The sequence below is a fragment of the Sapajus apella genome, unplaced genomic scaffold (genome assembly GCF_009761245.1).
Source record: "Sapajus apella isolate SASKATOON/1434 unplaced genomic scaffold, GSC_monkey_1.0 scaffold102, whole genome shotgun sequence".
Lineage (NCBI taxonomy): Eukaryota > Metazoa > Chordata > Mammalia > Primates > Cebidae > Sapajus > Sapajus apella.
Genome location: NW_022437042.1, coordinates 6,861,723 through 6,883,141, shown reverse-complemented (window position 1 = coordinate 6,883,141; position 21,419 = coordinate 6,861,723). Strand labels below are relative to the sequence as shown.

At 39.0% G+C, this 21,419-nt stretch overlaps 1 protein-coding gene across 7 annotated transcripts in view; it reads right to left on the bottom strand.

Annotated features, from left to right (window-relative positions):
• The window catches only part of GRIA3 (glutamate ionotropic receptor AMPA type subunit 3), a 315,596-nt gene that overhangs the window by 3,391 nt on the left and 290,786 nt on the right, over positions 1 to 21,419 (bottom strand). For 3 of the 7 annotated variants that reach the window (XM_032258415.1, XM_032258416.1, XM_032258420.1), the window contains 2 exons: positions 7,304 to 7,418; positions 4,429 to 4,676 (listed from right to left, as the gene is read on the bottom strand). In XM_032258415.1, the coding sequence (XP_032114306.1) occupies positions 4,431 to 4,676; positions 7,304 to 7,418 (361 nt within the window). In that variant the 3' untranslated portion in view covers positions 4,429 to 4,430. Of the gene's footprint in view, positions 1 to 4,417; positions 4,677 to 7,303; positions 7,419 to 21,419 lie in introns of those variants that run through there. The other 4 variants (XR_004262735.1, XM_032258417.1, XM_032258418.1 and 1 more) reach the window with 3 other exon arrangements.

Below are 21,419 nucleotides of genomic sequence, written 5' to 3'. Positions count from 1 at the left end.
ACTTAGCATAAAGGGAGTTCTAAGCCGAAAAACGTCTCCGGTAAGCATGCCTATGCATAGGCTACAGAAGGAAAGTGGATCACTTTGAAAATGGGCTGCATGAACAAAGCTAATATTGCTAATATTTTTAGGATGACTAAACAGAACGCTCCTAGAGGAAAAACGAAAATATTATTTCCCTAACTTCAGGCATCTTGAGGTCTTGCAAAGAACAGAGATTTCAACAATAGTTTTGAAGAAGCCAAAGAAGCCAGAAGTAGTTTGGAACTGCAATTAGGAAATTAGAAATAATTTCCTAAAACAAGTAGCAGAGTCAACCCTAGGTGCAGTGAATGTGGAACACTTGATGGGTAGTCACCTGCCAAGGGGTGCTTGGGAGGCTACGCTTCCAGTGGCTGGTCAGTAACCCAGAGAGGAACCATGTAATCAAGAGGAGTTCTGCTACCTAGTGGGAGCTAAACATGATCTGAGGCCGAGGCACATGTTTCCACAATAAGTCCAGTAATCCTGATGTAACTATCGCCCATAGAAAATGAAAAATGACTCAGGGCAAATCACCAGCAAAAATATGATATAGTGAAATCCTATTAACCAGATTTCACTATATCATAATTTTACAGGTGATTTGCCCTGAGTCATTTTTCCTGAACAATTACTGGTACTATAAATCCCCAAGGTGGGCTCTGATAATTAGTAATAGAAGTAAAATCTCAGGGTATCTCTTGATGTTGGGTGCCCCTGGATAGACCCTGACAGATTTAGGCCAACTCAGAGAACTGCAGGCCTAATAACTAGGTAACAAATTAGAAGTCACCAGGAGATATTCTAGACCTTCTTGGGAAATAAAAGATGAATGGGTGAAGAGCTCACTCTTCACTTAACCAACATTCTCCTAATGTCACATCACCAAATTGGCTGAGGAAAATAGAGAGATTTCAAAGCAGCTTGCTTTACGCCTCTTGACTAACACAAGTGAGGTTTTCCCGGCATCTTATGAGGCTTTTGCTTCTTGTCTGGAGACTTTGTACAGGCTTGGAGGACAGATTTGTTTTCAGATGCTCTTCCCAAGCTTTCTTTTCACCCTAGAGATGGTTGCCAAGGTTCTAGGTAATTGGGCTGTAACCACATTGGCATTGGAGTCTACTAAAATGTGGCTGTTGCCTCAATTATCCTGAATTTTACTTCACAAAAGTAAATTAACTCAGATGAGTAAAGGAAAGCCAGAAGTTGTGGCATATTAATTTCTGAGACTTTCCCCTCAGGTTTGATGTTCCAGGCCTCCAGTTTTGGACGGCAACATTATGCCCTAACAAAGGTTTACTGATCCCAGTTTCTTCCCTTTAATTTCCTTCCTTCCTGCCTTCCTGCTTGTCTTCCCTCCTTCCTTTCTTCCTCTTTCTTCCTGTATCTCTATCACTCTTTCTCTCCCTTGCTTTTTTCTTCCTTTCTTTCCTTTCCTTTCCTTTTCCTTTTTTTTTTTTTTTTTTTTTTTGAGATGGAGTTTTGCTCTTGTTTCCCAGGCTGGAGTGCAATGGCACGATCTTGGCTCACTGCAACCTCCACCTCCCGGGTTCAAGCAATTCTTCTACCTCAGCCTCCTGAGTAGCTGGGTTGACAGGCATGTACCACCACGTCTAGCAAATTTGGTTTTTTTTTTTTTTTTTTTTTTTAAGTAGAGACAGGGTTTCTCCATGTTGGTCAGGCTGGTCTTGAGCTCCCAACCTCAGGTGACCCGCCCATGTTGGCCTCCCAAGGTGTTGGGATATAGCCGTGAGCCACTGTGTCCGGACCCTTTCTTTCGTTTCTTAAGTTACATTCTCTGAGATTATTTTCTCTAGAATTTTTCTATTACTGGGACAAGCAGCATTTGCATGACCTGGGAGCTTGTGAGAAATGTAGACTCTCAGGCCCCATCCCAGACCTGCTGGATCAGGATCTATATTTTTAAAAGGTTCCCACATGGGTTGCATGCACAGTAATGTTTAATGAATACTGCTCTGGGGCTTTAACAAGAGTCTGAGGCTATAGTATTTGGGTAGTAGGGACATAAATTCTCAGATGGAATAGTTGATAAAAAGAGTCTGGAGGTCATGTGACCCTGAGCCCTGATATAATTCTGCTTCAGAAGGATTCTTTCTGGGGAAAGTAGGAGTGATTGAATATTCAATCTTGTGTGGAATGCATAAGGAATGGGACATATGGAGGCTTGGTGAAGTTTCTCAAGACTTTTTTCGTGGACAAGAGGAACAGAAACTCAAGATCTGCTCTCCATTTGACAGGATACCATTAGGATTTCAAGTTTCCTTGAGGACATCAGGCCATGGATGGTTAGAAGTAGCATGGTTTAGCAAAGAATATGGCTATAGGCAGAAGAAGAGCTGGGTTCTAGTCCCAGAACTGCCACTACCTAACTGTGTTGCCTTGAGTAAGTCACTTGATGGGCTGGGTCTTACCGATAACTGCCTGATCTGTCTTATCTCGAATAAGCCAATAGATGTGAGAGCACTTGGATGACTGCTACACAATTTTAAGGTGTATTATTTATTTGGATACCAGAACCTCAAAATTTGGGATAATTAAGTGGGATTGAAATTGCTCATGTCCAGCAAGCATGCCTATGTGTAGGCTAAAGAAAGAAAATGGATCACTTTGAAAATGGATCATGTACTAATATTGTAATGGGCCTATAGCACCTACTCAAGAGTAAAACATTTTAAGCACATTGAAACATTAAATGCTTGCATGCAAACAATGCAATTACAGATGAATCCATGTATTGTACATCCACCAGTGCAATGGGAACACTGTCAGCAGATTGGTGCAGTGTGCTGAACATGTTGCGGCAAAGGCAAGAAGAAAGAACAACCAGCAACTTCGCTGGACAAAATGATGTTTTCCATGACCAAGGCAAATGATTTATTTGAGTGAAATATTATTTAAAAATTAGCTGAATGTAAATCTACAATGTGAACTATAAGAAGATCAAAATGCAAATGCAGCCGGGTGTGGTGGCTCATGCCTGTAATCCTAGCACTGTGGGAGGCCGAGGCGGGAAGATCACTCGAGGTCAAGAGTTGGAGACCAGCCTGGCCAACATGGTGAAACTCCGTCTCTACTAAAATACAAAAAAATAAGCTGGGCATGGTGGCGTGTGCCTGTAATCCCAGTTACTTAGGAGGCTGAGGCGGGAGAATCACTTGGACCTGGGATGCGGAGGTTGCAATGAGCCGAGGTTGCAACGAGCCAAGATCGTGTCACTGCACTCCAGGCTGAGTGATAGAGTGAAATTCAGTCTCAAAAACAAAACAAAGCAAAATAAACCCCAAAAACCCCAAAAACAAAAAAATTAAAAAACCACAAATGCACTTGTAGAAATCTTAGCATATTGACAATTACTCATGAGGGCAAAATCGCCTAAAATAAGGGGTATGAAGTTGCTTATTGTTCTGTTCCACTTCAGATAGGCATTTTAGTGATGACAGATGCATTTTAAAGTAACAAGAGTATATTCTTTTAAAAAACGTCCAGAATGGAGACATTATCCTAATTCAAGCTTGCATTTGAACATGTCTGAATTATTGGTGGAGTTTGTATTTGCCAGAGTCAAGGTGGCAACACTCAGGTTCATTGAAATATGAATTAGGGCTTGGCTAGCAGCAGGGAGCCTAGACTGTCCTTTGAGAGACAATTACCTGCGCATCAGTTCCAAGGAAGGGACAACGAAAGAACTCAAAGCTTAAGAAAATTATCTCGGACTTAATACATTGTTTACTTAAAAGAACCACCTCTCCCTATGGAAGTGCTGTATTACTTGAGGTGGCAGTGCCTCACTTGTGTTCCTAATTTTAATGTCTGTTCCAGAGCAGCTACTCTCTCTAGAGATTCATTGTCCAACACGGTAGCCACTGGTCATGTATGACTACTGAACATTTGATATGTAACTAATATGAGTCAAGATGTACCATAAGTATAAAATATACCTCAGATTTCCAAGATTAGTGTGAAGAATGTAAAATTTCTCGTTTTTAAAATATTGATAACATGTTGAAATGATTTTATTTTGAATATGTTGGACTAAATACATCATCACAATTAAATTCACTTGTTTTACGTTTTAACTTGTGACTATTAGAGCATTTAAAATTGTACACGTGGCTCATGTATGTAGCTTGCATATATTTTCAATTGAACAATGCCGCTCTGGGGAATTGCTTTTCTTTTTGGGTCACAGACCACAATTCAATTACAATCATTCTATTAGAAAAGCACCACTGCCTGACAAGAAGCACAATCGTTGTTTTCAAAGAATCAAATGGTTGCAAAGAAGAGACAATGCTTTAAACAATAAACCAAACTTAAAAAAAAAGAAAAAAAGAGATTGACATACAGTAATGTAAAGCTGATTAGTTTACTAGACCTTAACCGTACCCCTAGATTTTAACACTCTCTGTTCCATACACGTTGTAGCCTTCTCTGTATGTAGCATAATTCTGAGTGTTGGTGGCAGGAGCAGGCTTAAAGTTTTGGGTGTTCTTTGTGAGTTTCATGCGTTTGGACTCTGCCCGTGATTTGTAACAGAATTCTATCAAAGCCACCATCATGGCCAGCCCCAGACCTCCAACAAGTATATAGAAAACGCCTGCCACATTGCTCAGGCTCAGAGCGCTGGTCTTGTCCTAAGAGAAATGAACAATGTGATTAGTTCTTGGGAAAAACAAAGGCAATGGAACATTATCATATATTACAACAGCATAGGGTAGTTCTAAATTGTAAAATTACTAAACATTGATGTAAGTGTTAGGACTCAACTCTGGCAACTGGCTAATGTTTTGCAATGACCAGCAAGACGGTAGATTGTGCTTCTGTTGACAGTCTTTATCCTCACCTAAATGCCCTTTTATCTTGACTCCTTATATCCCTTAGTGCCTAAAAGTGATGTTCAACAATTAATATAACAGCACTTGGCCATGGGAACAAGAGAGTAAACACAAGCATAATTTATTCCTCTGCCAGCCTCAATAAACACCATTTGTCAGAGTTGAGCTGTGACATAATCTCTATAAATGTAACACTCTTTTCATTTGGGAACTTGAAGCACTCTTTCCCCTCTCTGCCCCGCAACACCCCTTTCTCCCTTGCTCTGCCTATGAGAAACTTTGTGAACAACTAGTCTTTAAGATACGACATGATAATATTAGAGGTTCCTACTATTCTTATCTGGGAAGTCATTTTGCGAGGGTTTGCTTAAAAAGGGTTAACTCTCTCCTCTTTCCCCCGGTGGCTGAGAAATTGCTTCCTTTGGAGATTGGCTGCTAAATCCTCATCCTAGTTAAAATCAGGGCAGCAAGTCTTTGTGTTGCTGGAATAAGGGCACAGCACAAAGAATTGACTCCATTCCATTTTCCTGAGAGTTTAAGGAAACTGTCAGGAGGATCCATGGGGTCCTAGATTGGCTCCATAGAAATCAGAAAGCTTTTCCAGGAGATGATAATTTTTTAAAAAATCCAGCTCATTTTTAGCTTTTACTCCAGGGAATGTAGAGAATAATTTTTAAAAATTACACTTATTTGCTTTCTATTTAACAAGGGGGGAAAATTGAGGAAGCCGGTCAGTGACTTTCAGGTCAAACTGTGCAAATCTGACTAAGCTATCTGCCTGTATGAAAAAGCAAAAACTGAATTGCTGAACAATGGAAAGAAAAAAGTTGGTGTCTTGAGCCCTACCTTGAGGTAGGACACACCAAGGGCCAGGAGTCTTTCTTTGAAGAAGAAATAAAATAAAATAGCAATTTGTAGTCTTTTTAGAGGGAATGTAACCATTTTGCTGCTGAGTGTAATTGAATGGAACACTCAAATTGTTATGCCAGTGAATTTTGAGCATCTTATTTAAGTGACAACACGGTGAAAAGATGATGGCCATTGCTGATACTCAACACTCTGGTTCAGCTGGTCTTCGTATCATTTAAATAATTAAAAGTAAAGACAATATGGCCATGTCCTTCTGATCCTATTTTCATAGGAGCCAGTCCTGTACTTGTTTACCTTAATAAAAAGTCCAATTGAAATTGAATTGCATTCAGAAACGGGGTGTGGGAATGTCTCATATTCACAACAACCTTGCAAATAGTCACTCTTCTAGGATGAATGACAGCTAGACAAGTAGCAATAATTTCTATCACATATGAAACATTGAATTATCTCTTTAAGGAGGCTGCTGAAGCTATCTGCAAGGATGTTCCACAGTCCATTGGGAAACAGACCAATTTCTGGTAACCCTTCCTTTGCCATTAGATTTTTATATGTATGTGATATTTAATGGGGGGAGAGATCCATTCACATAACCCATGTAAGCTGTAGCGAGAAGAACAGTTTAAAGTTCCATGTATTATTTAAGTTTCACAAGAGTTACAGAATTCCCTGATGTGGGATGTAGAAAACCAGTAGCAAAATGGTTCATTGCACGGGGAAAATGAGTGGCATTTCATGAAATGAATTAACTGATACCACAATATTAGTCCAAAAAAAGGAAAGGCAGAAATTGAAACTAAAAAGAACTTTCTTAGGGGAGCGAAGGGGGGCAGGAAGGAGGCGGGGAAGAGTGTTTCATGCTTATCAATGTGATGTTATCCTGACAATGTATACTTTTAAGGAGCATGCGACTAAATTTTAAAAGTATTACGTACAGAGATTCAAATGACACCTTTGGAAGAGAGAAATGTGACAGACTTAATGAGATTCGAGATCCAAATTAATGCTGAACTCAATACAACAGCAGCTGGCAGGAGGCTAATCATTCTGCTTACAGAGACCAGTCTTTGTTATTTATTTGTTTGACTGTTTTCAGATGGGATCGACATAATATATTAATAACAAATACATTTATAACTACAAAGTCTCTGACACTGTAAGAGGTTAAGAAAAAGTACTGTCACAAATAAGTCTTTTTTTTTTTTTTTTTGGTGGTGGTGTTTGTTATTGTTGTTATATTTTCTCTTTGAACTTTTGAAATGTGAAATACAGTAAAACCCCCTTATAACACAGCTCGTTATTTTATAGCTTTGGAAATGCAATAGACCAGACTGAGTTTCCTAATCATAGTAACAGCTCCATAGAGTCAACAATTGATGTCACATGGCAGGCCTCTGAGGCTGGCAATTGTCTTATTCCTTTAGCGCTGTTGTTATAAAGGGGTCCCACTGTGTCAGGGAGTGTGTGTTGGGAAGGAAAGCCGTTTTAGGGTAGAAAATAAACAGTGGGTCAAAATGTGATTGCTAATCAGTACAAAAAGACCTTCAGCGACTGACCTTACTCCCGGAGTCCTTGGCTCCACATTCCCCCTTATCGTACCACCATTTGTTTTTCAGCTTGTCTAAGATGCCTTGTTCACTGAGTTTCAATACTGCAAGGTTTACAGGCGTTCTTCACGTGGGAAATAACATAAATAACATTATATTATGTTATTTTATGTTATTCAAGCTTCAAACTACTTTAAAACTATAGAAAGCGATAAAGCAGGGGGCCCTGGCCACAGAGTAATTTTAGACACTGCAGGCAACCTGAGCATTACCTTATAAAAAGTTAACACTACAGCAACGCTATATTTACCAGGGCCTGCCCATATCGCTTTGAGTAATCGGCACACACTGTTAAATAATGAGGATAGAAAAAAAGGCACTCCTCAGATAGGCTGTGTGTGGTGAGGAGGGTCTCCCCTCCAGTGACAATCGTCGGCGGCAGCTTGCAGTAGCTTTGTGAAGGAGGTGTGTTCGGTTTGATCTAACTGGGTGTCTTGTTGTACTTCCAGACAGAAAGCAAATTTTATGGAGGAGTCAGGAAAAGGACAGACCTAGAAGGGGAGGTGTTTCCATATTATGGGCCGAGACAAATAGACAAATCTGAACAGAACTGAAAATAGAGTCTACTTAAGTAACATGCCTTCTAATTAATTGTCCTTTACCACACAAGTCTGTTGCCCAGCTGAAAATGATCTCAGAAAGAACTGTACTACATACATGTCCTTACTCCACAAACATGTAGTCTAAATGCTTACGCACATACTGGCCTTAGTATTAAAGGTATATTGTGGACTTCTGTTTTGGATAAGGGGAGTATTTTCAACAATGTAAAAACTGATCTATGGATTGTTTTTGAGTTACTGATTGGCTATCTCTCTGATATGGACACATGTCTGTGGTTAACTTAGATCAGCAGGTGGCAAACCACATTGTTTCAAAATGGATTATTAGTATGGCAGGACCTAAACCAGCAAAATGACTCTGCCACTGTGGGGTAATGCTGTAGAGAAACAGTTTAGTGGTTCTAGTAAGATAAGACCCTTAACTAAGAGGCTAATATATATCCCCAGGAGGCCAAGCCCCTGCTCCTTAGTCCTTCACTGCTTAAAATATAAGGACTGCATTCAGAGCCACTGGGCAAGTGTGTGAAACCCTGCTGGTTCTAGGATAAAGATTTTCTCCCTTATACATTTCTTCAGCTGTAAAATGGGAATAATGACCTTTATCGTGTCTTCTTTCTAGAGCGATTAGATCTTAAATGAAGAATCTTGAATGACTTTGGATAAAACATACACCATGTAGAGAGGCTGGCATAATTCTGAGGCAATAAACTGTGTGTTCAGATTCATGGGATCAATATTGCCAAATACGAGTGCATGTCGGTCTGAATGTCACTAACTTAAAAATAGGAAGGCAGACAAATTTCTGGAACTGTGAACATGCCATAACAATTTCTTAGCCTATTTTAGATAAGTTGGACCCACTAACACATCCAGTCACTATAAGACTTGCTATTGTCACAAAGATCTGGCCTCTATCATAACAAGTCCCTAAGCCTATTTTCTTTCTTCTCTCATTTGCTATTTAAAACAGAGGAGCCATTTTATCTTCAAATATTCTGAGAAATACATAATCATTTTAAAATAATGCAATTTCAGAGTATTTGAGTTTTGAATAACTATAAATCTTTAGTGTCAGGAAGGTAACTTTCTTGGTTAGCTCAGTGCCTGGCAGCCAGAATATTTGGATTTTGTATCTCACCAGGAAATTGGGATCCTTTTATACTTTAAACAAGTTCCTTTAACCAATGCTCGGAACCTCAGGCTTCTCAAATGCTAACTGGTTGACTGGAATGCAGAGCACTAAAAATATACTCAAATAAAACTTTGAGCCTCTTTAAGATATCATTGGCAGTGAAAGTTAAGTCAGACTTTTAAAGGGCAGACGGGCCATCGATGGCCCTGATTTTACTGTTGGCATTGCCTTCTCCCCTATTCTCTACTGCCTGACGCTCTTCTCTCTCTCCCTCTCCCCTGTTGTTGTCCCATCACTACCACTTCTGCAATGCTATGCCTTAAGCCAGGCACTCGCACCAGCCTCAGCAATGTAGCAATTAGCTTGGCATACAGTGGAAGCTGCTTTCCAATGGCATATGGGTGACTGGGCTCATCGGGACCATAGGAGAAATTACAAAGCAATTTCTTCCTCCTTTCTGTGCTTCCTATTTTCTTATTGCAAAGGGCCCAGTGTCCTCACACTGCTACCTGACTAAGCCCTTACCCGGTCCTGTTCTCCCTCCAGGTACTATGTTCTTCAAACTACTTCATTCAGTTTCTTCAGTACTGCTGCTCACCAGATCTTAGGAACAGAGCACTCTGATTAAAGATACTCACACTTAAGGTCTAATGGAGAGATTTCACTGCCCCTAGAGATCCTTGTTTCAAAAGAAATTTATCAACCCTTAAGTGAACTACATTCATAAAAGTGTGGCATGTCAGTTTAGAGCAGTTATTCTCAAAGTGTGGTCCAGGAACCCCTGGAAGATCCCTGAACCACTTTCATCAAAGGATCTGTGAGGTCAAAACTATTTTTATAATACTAAGGCATTATTTTCCCTTCTCACTATTATTCCTTCTTGATGTACAGTGGAGTTTCCTGGAGACCATATGATGGGTAAAATTACAATAGATTGATTGAATAAGCAGAAATGAGAATCCCATTCTCTATATCATACCAGATATTAAAGAGAGCTACAGAAATATAGACAGTGCCATTCTTCTCACTATTCTTTTTTTTAGGAAAATAGTTATTTTTCATAAAAGTATACGATTTATGTTAGCATATATTGGGCTTATTATTTTTTGAAATGAATCAATGAATATATTATTTAAAAATTTTTCAGTTTTAATTTCTGATGTGGTGAATATGAATAGACATAACGCACATAAATAAAATCTATTTGGGGTTCTTAATCGTCTTTAAGAATGTAGAGCGTTCCTGGGACAAAACATTTCAGAAACACAGGTTTTGGAGGAGGGAAGGCTATTCCTGTGCTGAGCTGCCACTGTCCACTCTTGCCAAAACCCAGACTCAGTACATCAGTGACTTAGCATCTTACTTCTGAACAATGCCTTATCCCTGCCTTAGACCATCTAGTGGCTTCCACAGACTGGCTAGTAACTGCTCTTCACTCCCATGGCCTACACCATTACAGTGTAGGTTACTTTAGAGCAATGGTTGTCAACCAGAGGCCATTTTGTCTTCCAGAGGACATTTGGCAATGTCTGGAGTCATTTTTTGTTGTCACACCTGGGCGGGGTGGATGCTACAGGCATCCAGTGGGGAGAGACCAAGGATGCTGCTAAATACCCTATAATGTACAGGACAACCCCCACAACAAAGAATTATCTGGCACCAAATGTCAGCAGTGTCAAAGTTGAGAAATCCTGCCTTTGAGTATCCAGACCTCCTATGAGATACTGTAGGACTTTAGAGAATTCTGACAAATGACCTACTCTTAGAAGTTTAGTCTTGGATCAGAAAAATAATCACAGGGTTTATGAAACCTGGCAGGGAACCAGTATGCTTTTGGGAACTTCTAAATAAAAATGAGGGAGAAAAACAAACATTTCAAGCAGCAGCACAGCCAACAAGCATAAAAGCTGTAATCAGAAATCACAGATAATACCGCTTAACAAGGTTAGAATAGATGCCAAGAAAAGAAAGTACTTTAAAATCCAAATCTCCTAGAACTCTATGTTGCTGTGGGGTAGACTAAATTTCTGAGATGGCAGAGGAAAACTGCTTTTGTCCACATGATTTTCTTTCTTACTGTAACTTATTAGATGTGTTACCTAGCCCAATCTAACTAACTGAAGGTATTGACACCCTCTCCCCAACACACACACACACACACACACACACACACACACACACAGTCACACTCTTATACTTTGGTATTTTGAAGTAAGTGGAAATAGGTGGGCATTTGATCATTTTGAATGTCATTTTCTCCATGAAGCCATTTTTGATTTTCAATGTTTTCTGTCTCCTCCATCATCTTCTACCTTGCCTTATCATTTATGCCTATGTCTTCTGTCTTCCATTACACTGTGTGCTTCTCAAGGGTAGGGAACATGGCTTATATATTTGTATCACCATTTGGGATATTTTTCTCAATAAATAAATACTTGTCAAATCAATAATTCTTTTAATACTTTGGTTTCCAACCTAGTATATTTACATACTTATTATTATGATTATAATTATTGGTCAGGTTTAATGATCACCCTAAGAAGGTAGATTTATGGTGTCTATTTAATAAATAAAGAAATTGAGGCACAGATAGGTTAAACAATTTGCACAAGCCTGTGCAGCAACTTATGGGGCAGGTCAAAAGGCCAATTAATATACACTGAGCTCTGTACTGTACATTGTGCAATGGAATACACAAAAGGGTAGCATCCCTCTTTATTTTTGCTCTTTAGGCTTAGATGTTTGTGATAGTTTTATTTTCCTTTAGGGACCCCCATATTCCAAGTAACTATCAACCTAGCAAAGGTGTATTTCGCAGCTGGGGCCTTTTACTGTGGTGCAGCAATATGTCTCCAGTGTAATGTTTCAGAGCAATTACTGCAGGCCCTTAACTGGGACCTAAGAGAATTATAAGTCAGAAATATTTATTTTACTCACCTCAATAGAGAACAGAAAGAATTAAACAAAGTAGGTCAGATTCCTATTGTGGAAATTAGTCAGGCATTCTCCCCTCTGAAGGGCTTGCTATGAAATTTTTGCTGAGTAGAGCCCTCCTAAGACAAAGTCATGGGTCAGCAGGCTTAGGGAGAAAACAGGAGTGTTTTGTGACATAATTTCAGGGGGACTGGGAACATCCCTCTGTCCAAAAATATTTATCTCACTGGCAGCTGAAATTCCTCTGTGAGAATTTCACGTCTTTAAGTGATATGCTTTGTTAAAATACAAATCTTTCTGAGAAATGAGAAATGAAACAAAGAGTAAATACTTATAAACTACAACTCTTTGTTCTATTTCCAAAAAAATGTTTGAGATGGGGTGCAAGAGTGTAAGGTTCCCCTAAGAAAACATTTCATGGCATGTAAGCCATAAAAATGCATATAGATTGTTGACCAGATGGAGAGAGTAAGAGAAATGGGAATTATATCATCATTTAAAAGTATGTGAAGTTAATGCTGACTTGTGTCTCAATGAATGATTCCTCAGTGTGGGAAACAGTCATGGAATTACATCTGTCTGTTTTTTATATAGGGGCTCCTAATGTAATTCATAATACTTTGATAATGAGATCTATTTTTGAAGAAAACATTATTGGATTATAAAAATTTCTGCTTATCTCTACCATCCACACCTGGCACTAACTCAGCTACTAAGACTATTCACAATCCAAGGCCTCCACCTGCCAGCTGGTGGTTGCCTGGACTTCAGCCTCAGTTCCTGGATTGTACGAACCAGCCATTTTAAAGAATCAATGTTATCTTAGTGACGGCCAACCTTACATAGAGACAGCTTTAGGATAAGAATGCCATTGATTTTTTTTTCGGTGAAAGTAGAAACTTAATTAAAAAAAAATAAAATAAATATAACTTTTGATATATTTCAAAAGAATTGCTTAATTTATTTTAAAGTTTTAATTTCAGGAAATACTTAAAATAGTAAATAAATTAGCTTAGAATCAGATTGGATTCCTTATTATGAACAAAGAAATGGTGAGAGAGTGTTGTGAGGCTGCTGAGCTTAGGGGGAAAGAAGGAAAATTGGGTCTTGTGAATTAATTACCAAGTTGATTCTGTGAAATAATCTGGTGATCCTGGAAGGGTAAAGAGAGGAATCTGTACTGTCAATATGGTTCTGGGCCTGAAAAATACCAGAACCTACGTGTAGTATGATTTAGTTCCCTGAATACTATGGGATATATGCTACTCTATATGGCTTCACTTTTCCTTTCGGATCAGGGACACCTAAAGAGCAAGTGTCTGTTTAATTAATGATTCCAGAAGACCCTCAATGGTACCCTTAGGAGAGATAGATATATGTGTATCTATCTTCCTCCTATGTCCTCATATGTGTAAATATGTAGGTTATGGAGAAAGACAAGGAGATCACAGAGAAGTAAAAGAAATATATGAGCAAGGATGGTGGATTCACACAGTCAGTTAGGAATCTGCTCTGACAACACATTATCTGGATGATGAGAATGAAAACTTATCACAACCTAAGCTGGAAGCCCCTATCTCACCCTATCCCTTATCCAAACCCTTGCTCTAAGTTACTAACACTTGCTTCTTGGTATCTAGTGATTTTTGGGGAATAACTTTTTAGAAATATCTTTGGCCCAATGGAAGGAGAACAGCCATCCTTTCTTTTTCTGGCTCTTTTACTGAAGATGTTTCAGGTTTTCACAATGACAAGGCATGTTTCCCAATCATTCACTTGCTTCTCTAGCATTCTCTGGAAAAGCCCCAGCATCAATCACCTGGGATATAACAAGCATGTCCAGGCAGGCAGTCACAGACATCTCTTCCCAGGTTGGTTTTGCTTTATTAAGCTGAAGCCATATTGATGATCAAGCAAAAGAAGAACATTTGCTGAATGAAAGAATTTACTCTGTGGTACTTTACATTCCTTTCTGTAGATTAACCTGGGATATGTATAATGAAGTGATTTATCTCTCTATATAGCAGCTGTTTGAGGCCATGGCAGTTCAGAATATGCCCTTGAGTACACTAGTGTCTGAAGCCCTTTAAAATAAATCTCTATCCCCTTATTTTCACAGGGGTTCCTGAATGTAGGATTCCAGGAAAATGAGGATTTTATTTCAATCTTTCCATCCTTGGATTAGCCTGGGCTTTCTGCACAGCCTGGGAGCATGTGCATATATGACTGCTGGCATTACTGAATTCTGGCAACCCAAATGATCCTCATTTAACAAGGGCAGCTACAGTGATTTGCAGTTATGCAGTGCTTAGCTGCTAGAAGCCATCTCTGACAGAGTATTTATATCCATGTAGTTCACGAATGTAGCTCAAATCTATTTAACTCCTTGCTATTGGTATAATTTAGTACTAGTGCAAAGAACAAATTCAGTAATGCATGCATATAACATTAAGAGTTGAAAGCTGTGAGTCATTTTACTAAGGGCCTAACAATATTAGTGATTGAAACCTGTTGATGAGTATCTGTGCTGCAGCAGCAGCCCCAGAAGCAACTCTTACACATATGGGTAAAGCCAGTGGGGCATTTCCAAATTACAGCCTCTCAAATACCAAGCATTAGACTCCTTGATTCCATAGGTTGTGTATTTCACTGATAGATTGCTACTGAACTGCCAAACTGGACCTCTGTTCAACTTCTCCATCTATAAGTTGAACCCAAGAGTCTGGAAAGACCTCTTTCCCAGTTTGTCCCTGACAGAGAGAAGGGGCTCAGGGAAAATGCTAAGTTTTGATCAAAATGTGGCCATAGACACTTGCTCAGACACATAGTTGGTATGAATTCACTTGAAAACTCTGTTTTAAGGTCCATTAAAAAAATCAAACTATAAAATTTGGTTGGGTTTTATTATGTATAAGTGTGTTTTCCTTAGTTCATTGCAATGTCACCTAGAGAAGCATAGAGTGAGAAGAGAGAAACAGATCTGTACCAGAAACTCATATGATAAATGTTTCTGAAGACATTTAACTCATTCCCCTGATCCTAGGCAAAATATGCATTGAGAGTTCCATCTGATGGGTGCCAACATCCTCTTTTATTTCCAATAGTCATCCCTTGACCATGACTCATAGAAAAATAATCAGTTTTAGCTAAACTCATAGAAAAGTAACCGGTTTTAGCTAGATTGCAACAAATGAAGTCTATATATCAGATCTGATATATATATATATATACACATATATACATATATACACATATATGTATATATATGATACATATATACACATATATGTATATATATGATGCCATTGCCTTAGGTCTATATTTTGAGTAATATTTGCTTCAATGCCAGATGAAATTAAGCAAAAAGGTGAATCCAGCACTTGGACAACACTTTTGCCACTTCTGATCAATGGGGATCAGCCTCATGTGCCAAGGGCCAAATGCTATACCGCTCTCTAGAAAGTCAGAATGAATTTCAATTGTTCATAAAAGCAATTTGCCCCCACCCTGTTCCACCAACCCCAACTCCCACCCTAACCAAATATATTTCAATTACATCAAATTTTTCATGTTTCTTTTCCATGGCTGTCCTACCTTTCAGAGATTGTGTATAACTTTCTCTCCAAATGAAAGGAAACTGAATGATTTGGTCTTCAAAGGGCGGAAAGGGAATAAACACACACAATTGCACTGCCACTGTAATGGTGTCTTTCCTCTTGGCAACTGCATAACAGCATTCTTACCTTCAGGCTTTTCATCCTGTGGCTCTTTCTGTAGCTGTGGTGTTGGACATTTGACCATTATTTGTCAATAAGAAACACATTCATGTTAACAGGATAACGCTAAAGGCAATAATGGTGTCCTAATCATAGAAACCATGTTAATGCCACAGTCAATTTTTATAAAAATCATTAGAATGGAATTATTTTAAAAAATGTTTTCTTTCTGGATTACATTTTTTTCCGGTGGTGGAATTTATTCTTTAACATCATTTGGCAAAATCAATGGTTTTGGCAGCCACTGGACTGGTTCAGTTCTTAAGGTAACAGGTCTCTTGCTTGAAGCAGCCACGTGAGAGAAAGTGAGGATTTGCTCTTGGGAAGAAGACCTGAGTAAGTTCAAGGAGCAAATTTAGTGACTACCAGGAAAGAAAACTGTCAGGTTCTTCTTACTTCCAGGAGGCAGTACCAGCATAGAATCATGCAAACCAACGCAGAGCGTAATATACTCACCCTACTCCTCGATCCCAAACCAGAGTCTTGGGGATTCACAGGAACTTCTGCTAAGACCCAGGAAGTGCCATCGATCTGTAATGATTCTTGCCTACACACATAACAGTGTCAATAAAGAGTCATTGGGATCCATCTTAACCCTGAGTATCCGAAATGTCTACCTTCAGGGATGGCTCCTGCCAATAAAAGGTCCATTTTGTTGCAGGTAAAGGCAGATGCAGATTCATATCCATTACCCATGGCCCAAGAAAGTCAAAGAATTCTGGGTGTGGAAGAGAAGTGGTTAAGAGACGGTGCATAGGAGAGGAGAATTGTAGACATACATGGAAGAAGAAGAAATACACACAAAACTGAAGATCTCATTTGCACCAATGAGAAATACAGTACAACCTCATTCATTTATGTTCTGCCAAATATGAAGCTGAGGGATTTTGGAAATGGGCTGTCTGAGAGTATAACTTTTTACTATCTTCGAATAGGAGGCTTGCTAAGCAAATGCATGGGATTAAAAAAAAAAAACAAAGATAGCTAGTGATAGGGAGGAGGAACATGTTTTAATTTCTTCAAAGAACAAACTCTTTTTAGGTACCTTGAGAGCACCTATGTGAAAGGAAACACAACTGATTTTAATTGCAGGAATTTTTTTGGAAACAATTTAAACAAATTTCCTAAGTTTTTTTCTAGCATCACATTGGTCAGTTTATTCTAGTTCCTATATATTTTTGAAGATATAGTAAAACTGCATTTCTCTGTCAATATGCTATTAGTCATAACGAGCATCTTACCATTTATTGAAATAATGGAGGTTCAATTGCACAGCCCATCCTCCTCCCTCATTTCCTTATATGCCTTTCAAGTTAAGGCACCCACCTATCCTATAATTCTCATTGCAGTCAAGGGGTTCAGAATGGTCCCTTTAAATATTCTGTTCCAATGTTGCCAAGAGCACACATGTGCTGATTTTCATCATGGCATATATGGACACTGGGAGTCTATTTTAATCCCTAGAGAGAACTAAAGTCTGGTATAATTCTAGGGTGAAGTTGGGTAGAGTTTGTAAGAACTTTCCACCTCAGTCACAAATAACTTGTTTCACTGACCCTACACTCTGTAGTAAGGTAAGGCTAGATGGGAAAGTCAAGCTGGTGCCCTTTACCCAAGATTAAGGGAATGAAGTAGGGTGGATGGGGGGATAAGAACATAAATGTTTGAGGAGACAGGCAGCTGCAGAAGGAGGCTGATGTGCCTATGTGGTAGTTCTGCAAATAAATCCCCCATTCTGCTGTGATTTACAACGATAGACTTTCACTGGCTATGTCACAAACCCCTGGTGATCTGGGTTTATCATTGAAACAACCTACTGGCTCTTAATTACTGCATTTGCATACACATTATAATAAGGCATGAACACAAAAGGGTGATTTGCAGGTTAAAAATTCACAAACCACGGCTCTAATTTACATGATCCTTGCATGTGCATTTACAGTTCATCAAGAAACGATCAAGTCTGTTTTGTTTAGGTCTTATTAGCTCAGGTTTGGGAAATTGGTAAAACCAAGGAGTATTCTGGTTCCAGCACGTAAGTCTGGTTCAGGGGCTGCCTCAGAGACTGACCTGGTTCTTAATCCCTTGTATCCGTAGAAATAAAATAAAATAAAATAATAAAATATTAGTTTTATTAGTTTAAGCTCATGTACATTTACAATAGCCTGAAAATTTGCTGTTTATTTCCATAGTATGGTGACTTTTCTAGACTAATCTCAGAATGTATAATGTCTCATGTCAGGGAAGAAAAAGTCAATGCCTTAACATAATTGCCCATTTATCATTATTTAAAGGTTGCAAGAGAGAGAGAGACAGAAAGATAAGTGATACAGGTATTTCTCCCTCTTCTGGTTTCAGAGATAATAGGCCTGAAAGTATTTTGAAAAAGCAAAAGCACTTATAAATGTCAGGCGTTGTGATTATTGTCATTTTTAGTAATCAGTACTGAGGGCTGGAACAGCTAAAATATGCCATGTGCCTAGTAACAAGGTAGTTGTGAATAAACCTGATTCTTATGGAAACGTATCACATGCAATCAGATTCACATTGCTCATTGGATAGGTGGTAGTGCTAAAATGCCATCTGCAATATTATCACAAGAGGTGACTCTGGAAGTCAGCAGCTATTTGTGACAGCATTAGCTGTGTGACCTTCTCAAAGTCATCACCATCTCTGAATCTTACTTTCTCTGTGAAATGTTGGTATATTCAACAGACAACTGTCATGTTAATGAGATGGGACACAGTGAAGAGGTGTAAATCTCAAGCTATTTTGCTAATACAGTAAAACTTTACTGATTTGGAGGAACAGAGGGAAAGGATTGTCTGAATGAGTAAAGCAAGTCCTGTATTACAAAATAGGTTTGAAGAATGACAATGTTATTACTTTAAGTCTATTTTGTAATTCAAATTGACTATAAAACATTGCCTTAGTGGAGATTCTAGTGAGAACTACTTTAGCAGATAGATATGTAACGAATATGATTATATCTAATAAGTGATTCCAACATTGGAAAAGCGTTTGTTCTCAAGAAAAAATTCAACTGACATTCCAGTTTAAACTCTTCATTTGCTTAACAAACCTTTATTGTCCCCATGCCTGATAATATAAAGTTAATTTGTAGAGTGGTCCCTGTCTAGTTTATCACAAATTATTAGAGGGCTCCAAATTAATGAGGTTTTACTGCCATTTCTACCTCCTTCTCCATTTTTTTTTTTTTTTTTAGCATCACTAACAAGTAGTGGTAACCAGATTCAAGTTCATCTCTTGCCCCTTCTCTTGCTCACTCTCAGAAAACAGCAGGCAGCAAGAAGGAAGAAGATAAAGGCAAGCTTCTTGGTAATCCAGAAATGGAATAAGCAATCGTTGGGTATGCAGCACTGATCATACTATTATCCATAGTTGAGAAAAGGGTTGACTTATTTCAAAAGACTGGCTGTAGGAATGGCCAAGAAAAACGATTTGGAAGATGCCTGGCAGGTAGCACTACGGTTAGAGAAGTTGAAAACATTTAGGATCTACTGAAATATTTTTCTATTTGCATATCAAAATTCAGCTAATCTGGAAATCGTGAGCTGTCAATAAAGTTACTTGATAAAAAACTTTGCAGCAGTACTAGCTGAGGAAAAAAAGCTTGATTGCTGGTTGTAATTTTAAAATAGCTGGTCTAAAGTTTTGGGGTCTTCATGTGCCAAAACATCTGGGTGAAAAGTAAAAATTCGGCCAAATACGTGCAGATTTTTTTGTTTATGTAACATCAAACGTCTGGTTATCTGAAAACTTCTGGGCACTTGGCATCATGTGGATGTTTTAGAGTCATCTTGTTACAGTCCATGGCTCCTTTTTAACCATGATGAGTGTAATGATGAATTCATGAGAGCAATGCATCCAATCCAGCTCAATTTTCACTCTGCAACTCACTTCAATGATACAATTAGGTGCTCCGTGCTAATAACATGAGACAAAGACTGGGAAGAAAGTGCTAAATACTTTGGCCGTCAAGTTGGCCACTATAAAAATCAAATGAGCCAAGAGCTTGGCGAAATTGTCAATGTCATCAGTTCACACTGGTGGGAAAGAAAGTTCCTGCTTTTTGACACATAGTAAAACCTTGATTAATTGGAATCCATAAGGGATGAATGGAATTTTCAATAAGAATACTCATTTTGTTCATTCTTGGCTAATAACATTTTTTCTTAAAGTGCTTGTATCTACTTTCTTGCTTCAGGGAAGCAGCCTCTAACGTTTGAGGGTCAATCCAGATGGAGAGAAGATATAGGAGAAAGAGCCGAATGTGACCCAACCACAGGCCGCCTCTTGGTAAGTAATTTTTTGAAAAATCAATTTCTTGCAGTCTTCTTTTATGGAATACTATTGCTGCTTTCTCATCAATGTGAAGTACTGAGAGGGCAATTCAGTTAGTTGGGGTACTGGTTAGGTGAGTTCTGGTTAATCAAGGTTTTACAATAAAAGGCCATGCCAATGCCTGGTAAGATTGTTTGCTGAAGAAAGTTCTTTTAAAATTTATTTCTTTGAAAGTGCTCTGGATCAGTGTTTCCAAACCCATATTGTATTTGCAGACTGGCAAACTAACTTTTCCATCAGGATCCTGAGGGATAGAGAGGGAAAGAGAGGAGCAGAAGTGCAACCATTGTCTTTGAAGAAGAAAAGTTTTGGCTTGCCTGTCTGTTGGTCTGTGGTTGGGAAACACTGTTCTTCACCTTAAGATGCCCATGGGATCTTGGTCGTACAAGAGGTGATTTTGCATGCTTCAATATAATTCTCATGCCCCTTGGGCCATGGAGGATTCTGTTTTCAGGTCCTCTCCTGTACTTACCCCAAGTGTCTTTCCATGACTTGGTATTGTGGCTTCGGAGTTTGCCCCTATTTCTTGTTGCTTGGATGATGGCTATTCATTCATTCTAGCTCCAAAGGGCATTAGAAGCCAAAGGAATGCCAAGTAAGATGGGTTTTCTCATGATGGCAGCCTGGATAACAATTAGACCTACCTGAACCAAGAACATGGCTAAGGAGAAGCCAAATCAGGAATTTATACACACATATAGTATCACAGTTAGGCGACGCACTTGCTTAAATACACAAAATCTCTTTGCAAAGTCTCTATATGGGGTGGCCTATTGAAGAAAGACCCCATTTAACTTGAAACCGAGCTTGTTATTTGGCTTTCAAGTTAAGTGGGGCCTGCTTAAATGGGCTATCACATATAGAGAACAACATCTCATCACTCAGACACATAATTGAAGAAGCCACCCTTGCTCAACCAACCAACCTCTGTGAGCAGCCATCACAACCTAGAAAAAAAAAGGCTATGCCCTGACTTTTCAGTAGATGGATCTGATTTTTCATACCACTCAACTGAGGCAGGCGGGGACAGTCTCACAGGAAAGCCTTGGACTCTTGAAAGCCTAGGGCATTGAAACCCACATCATGGCCTTCATAATGCAACCAATCTGGTGGGTGAAGGAAGGGAAAGGGTGTGGTTGGAGCCTCTGTCTGGGAGTTTAAGAAGGGACCCAAGTTAGATCAAAAATGTGGGCAGTGCCCTAAAGTCCTTTTGGTTCCCAAAGCTGCCAGGCAGGGGAATAACCTGGTCATTCCACTTTATGTGTGAGTCTTGTGCTCTCTCCTCAATAATAAGA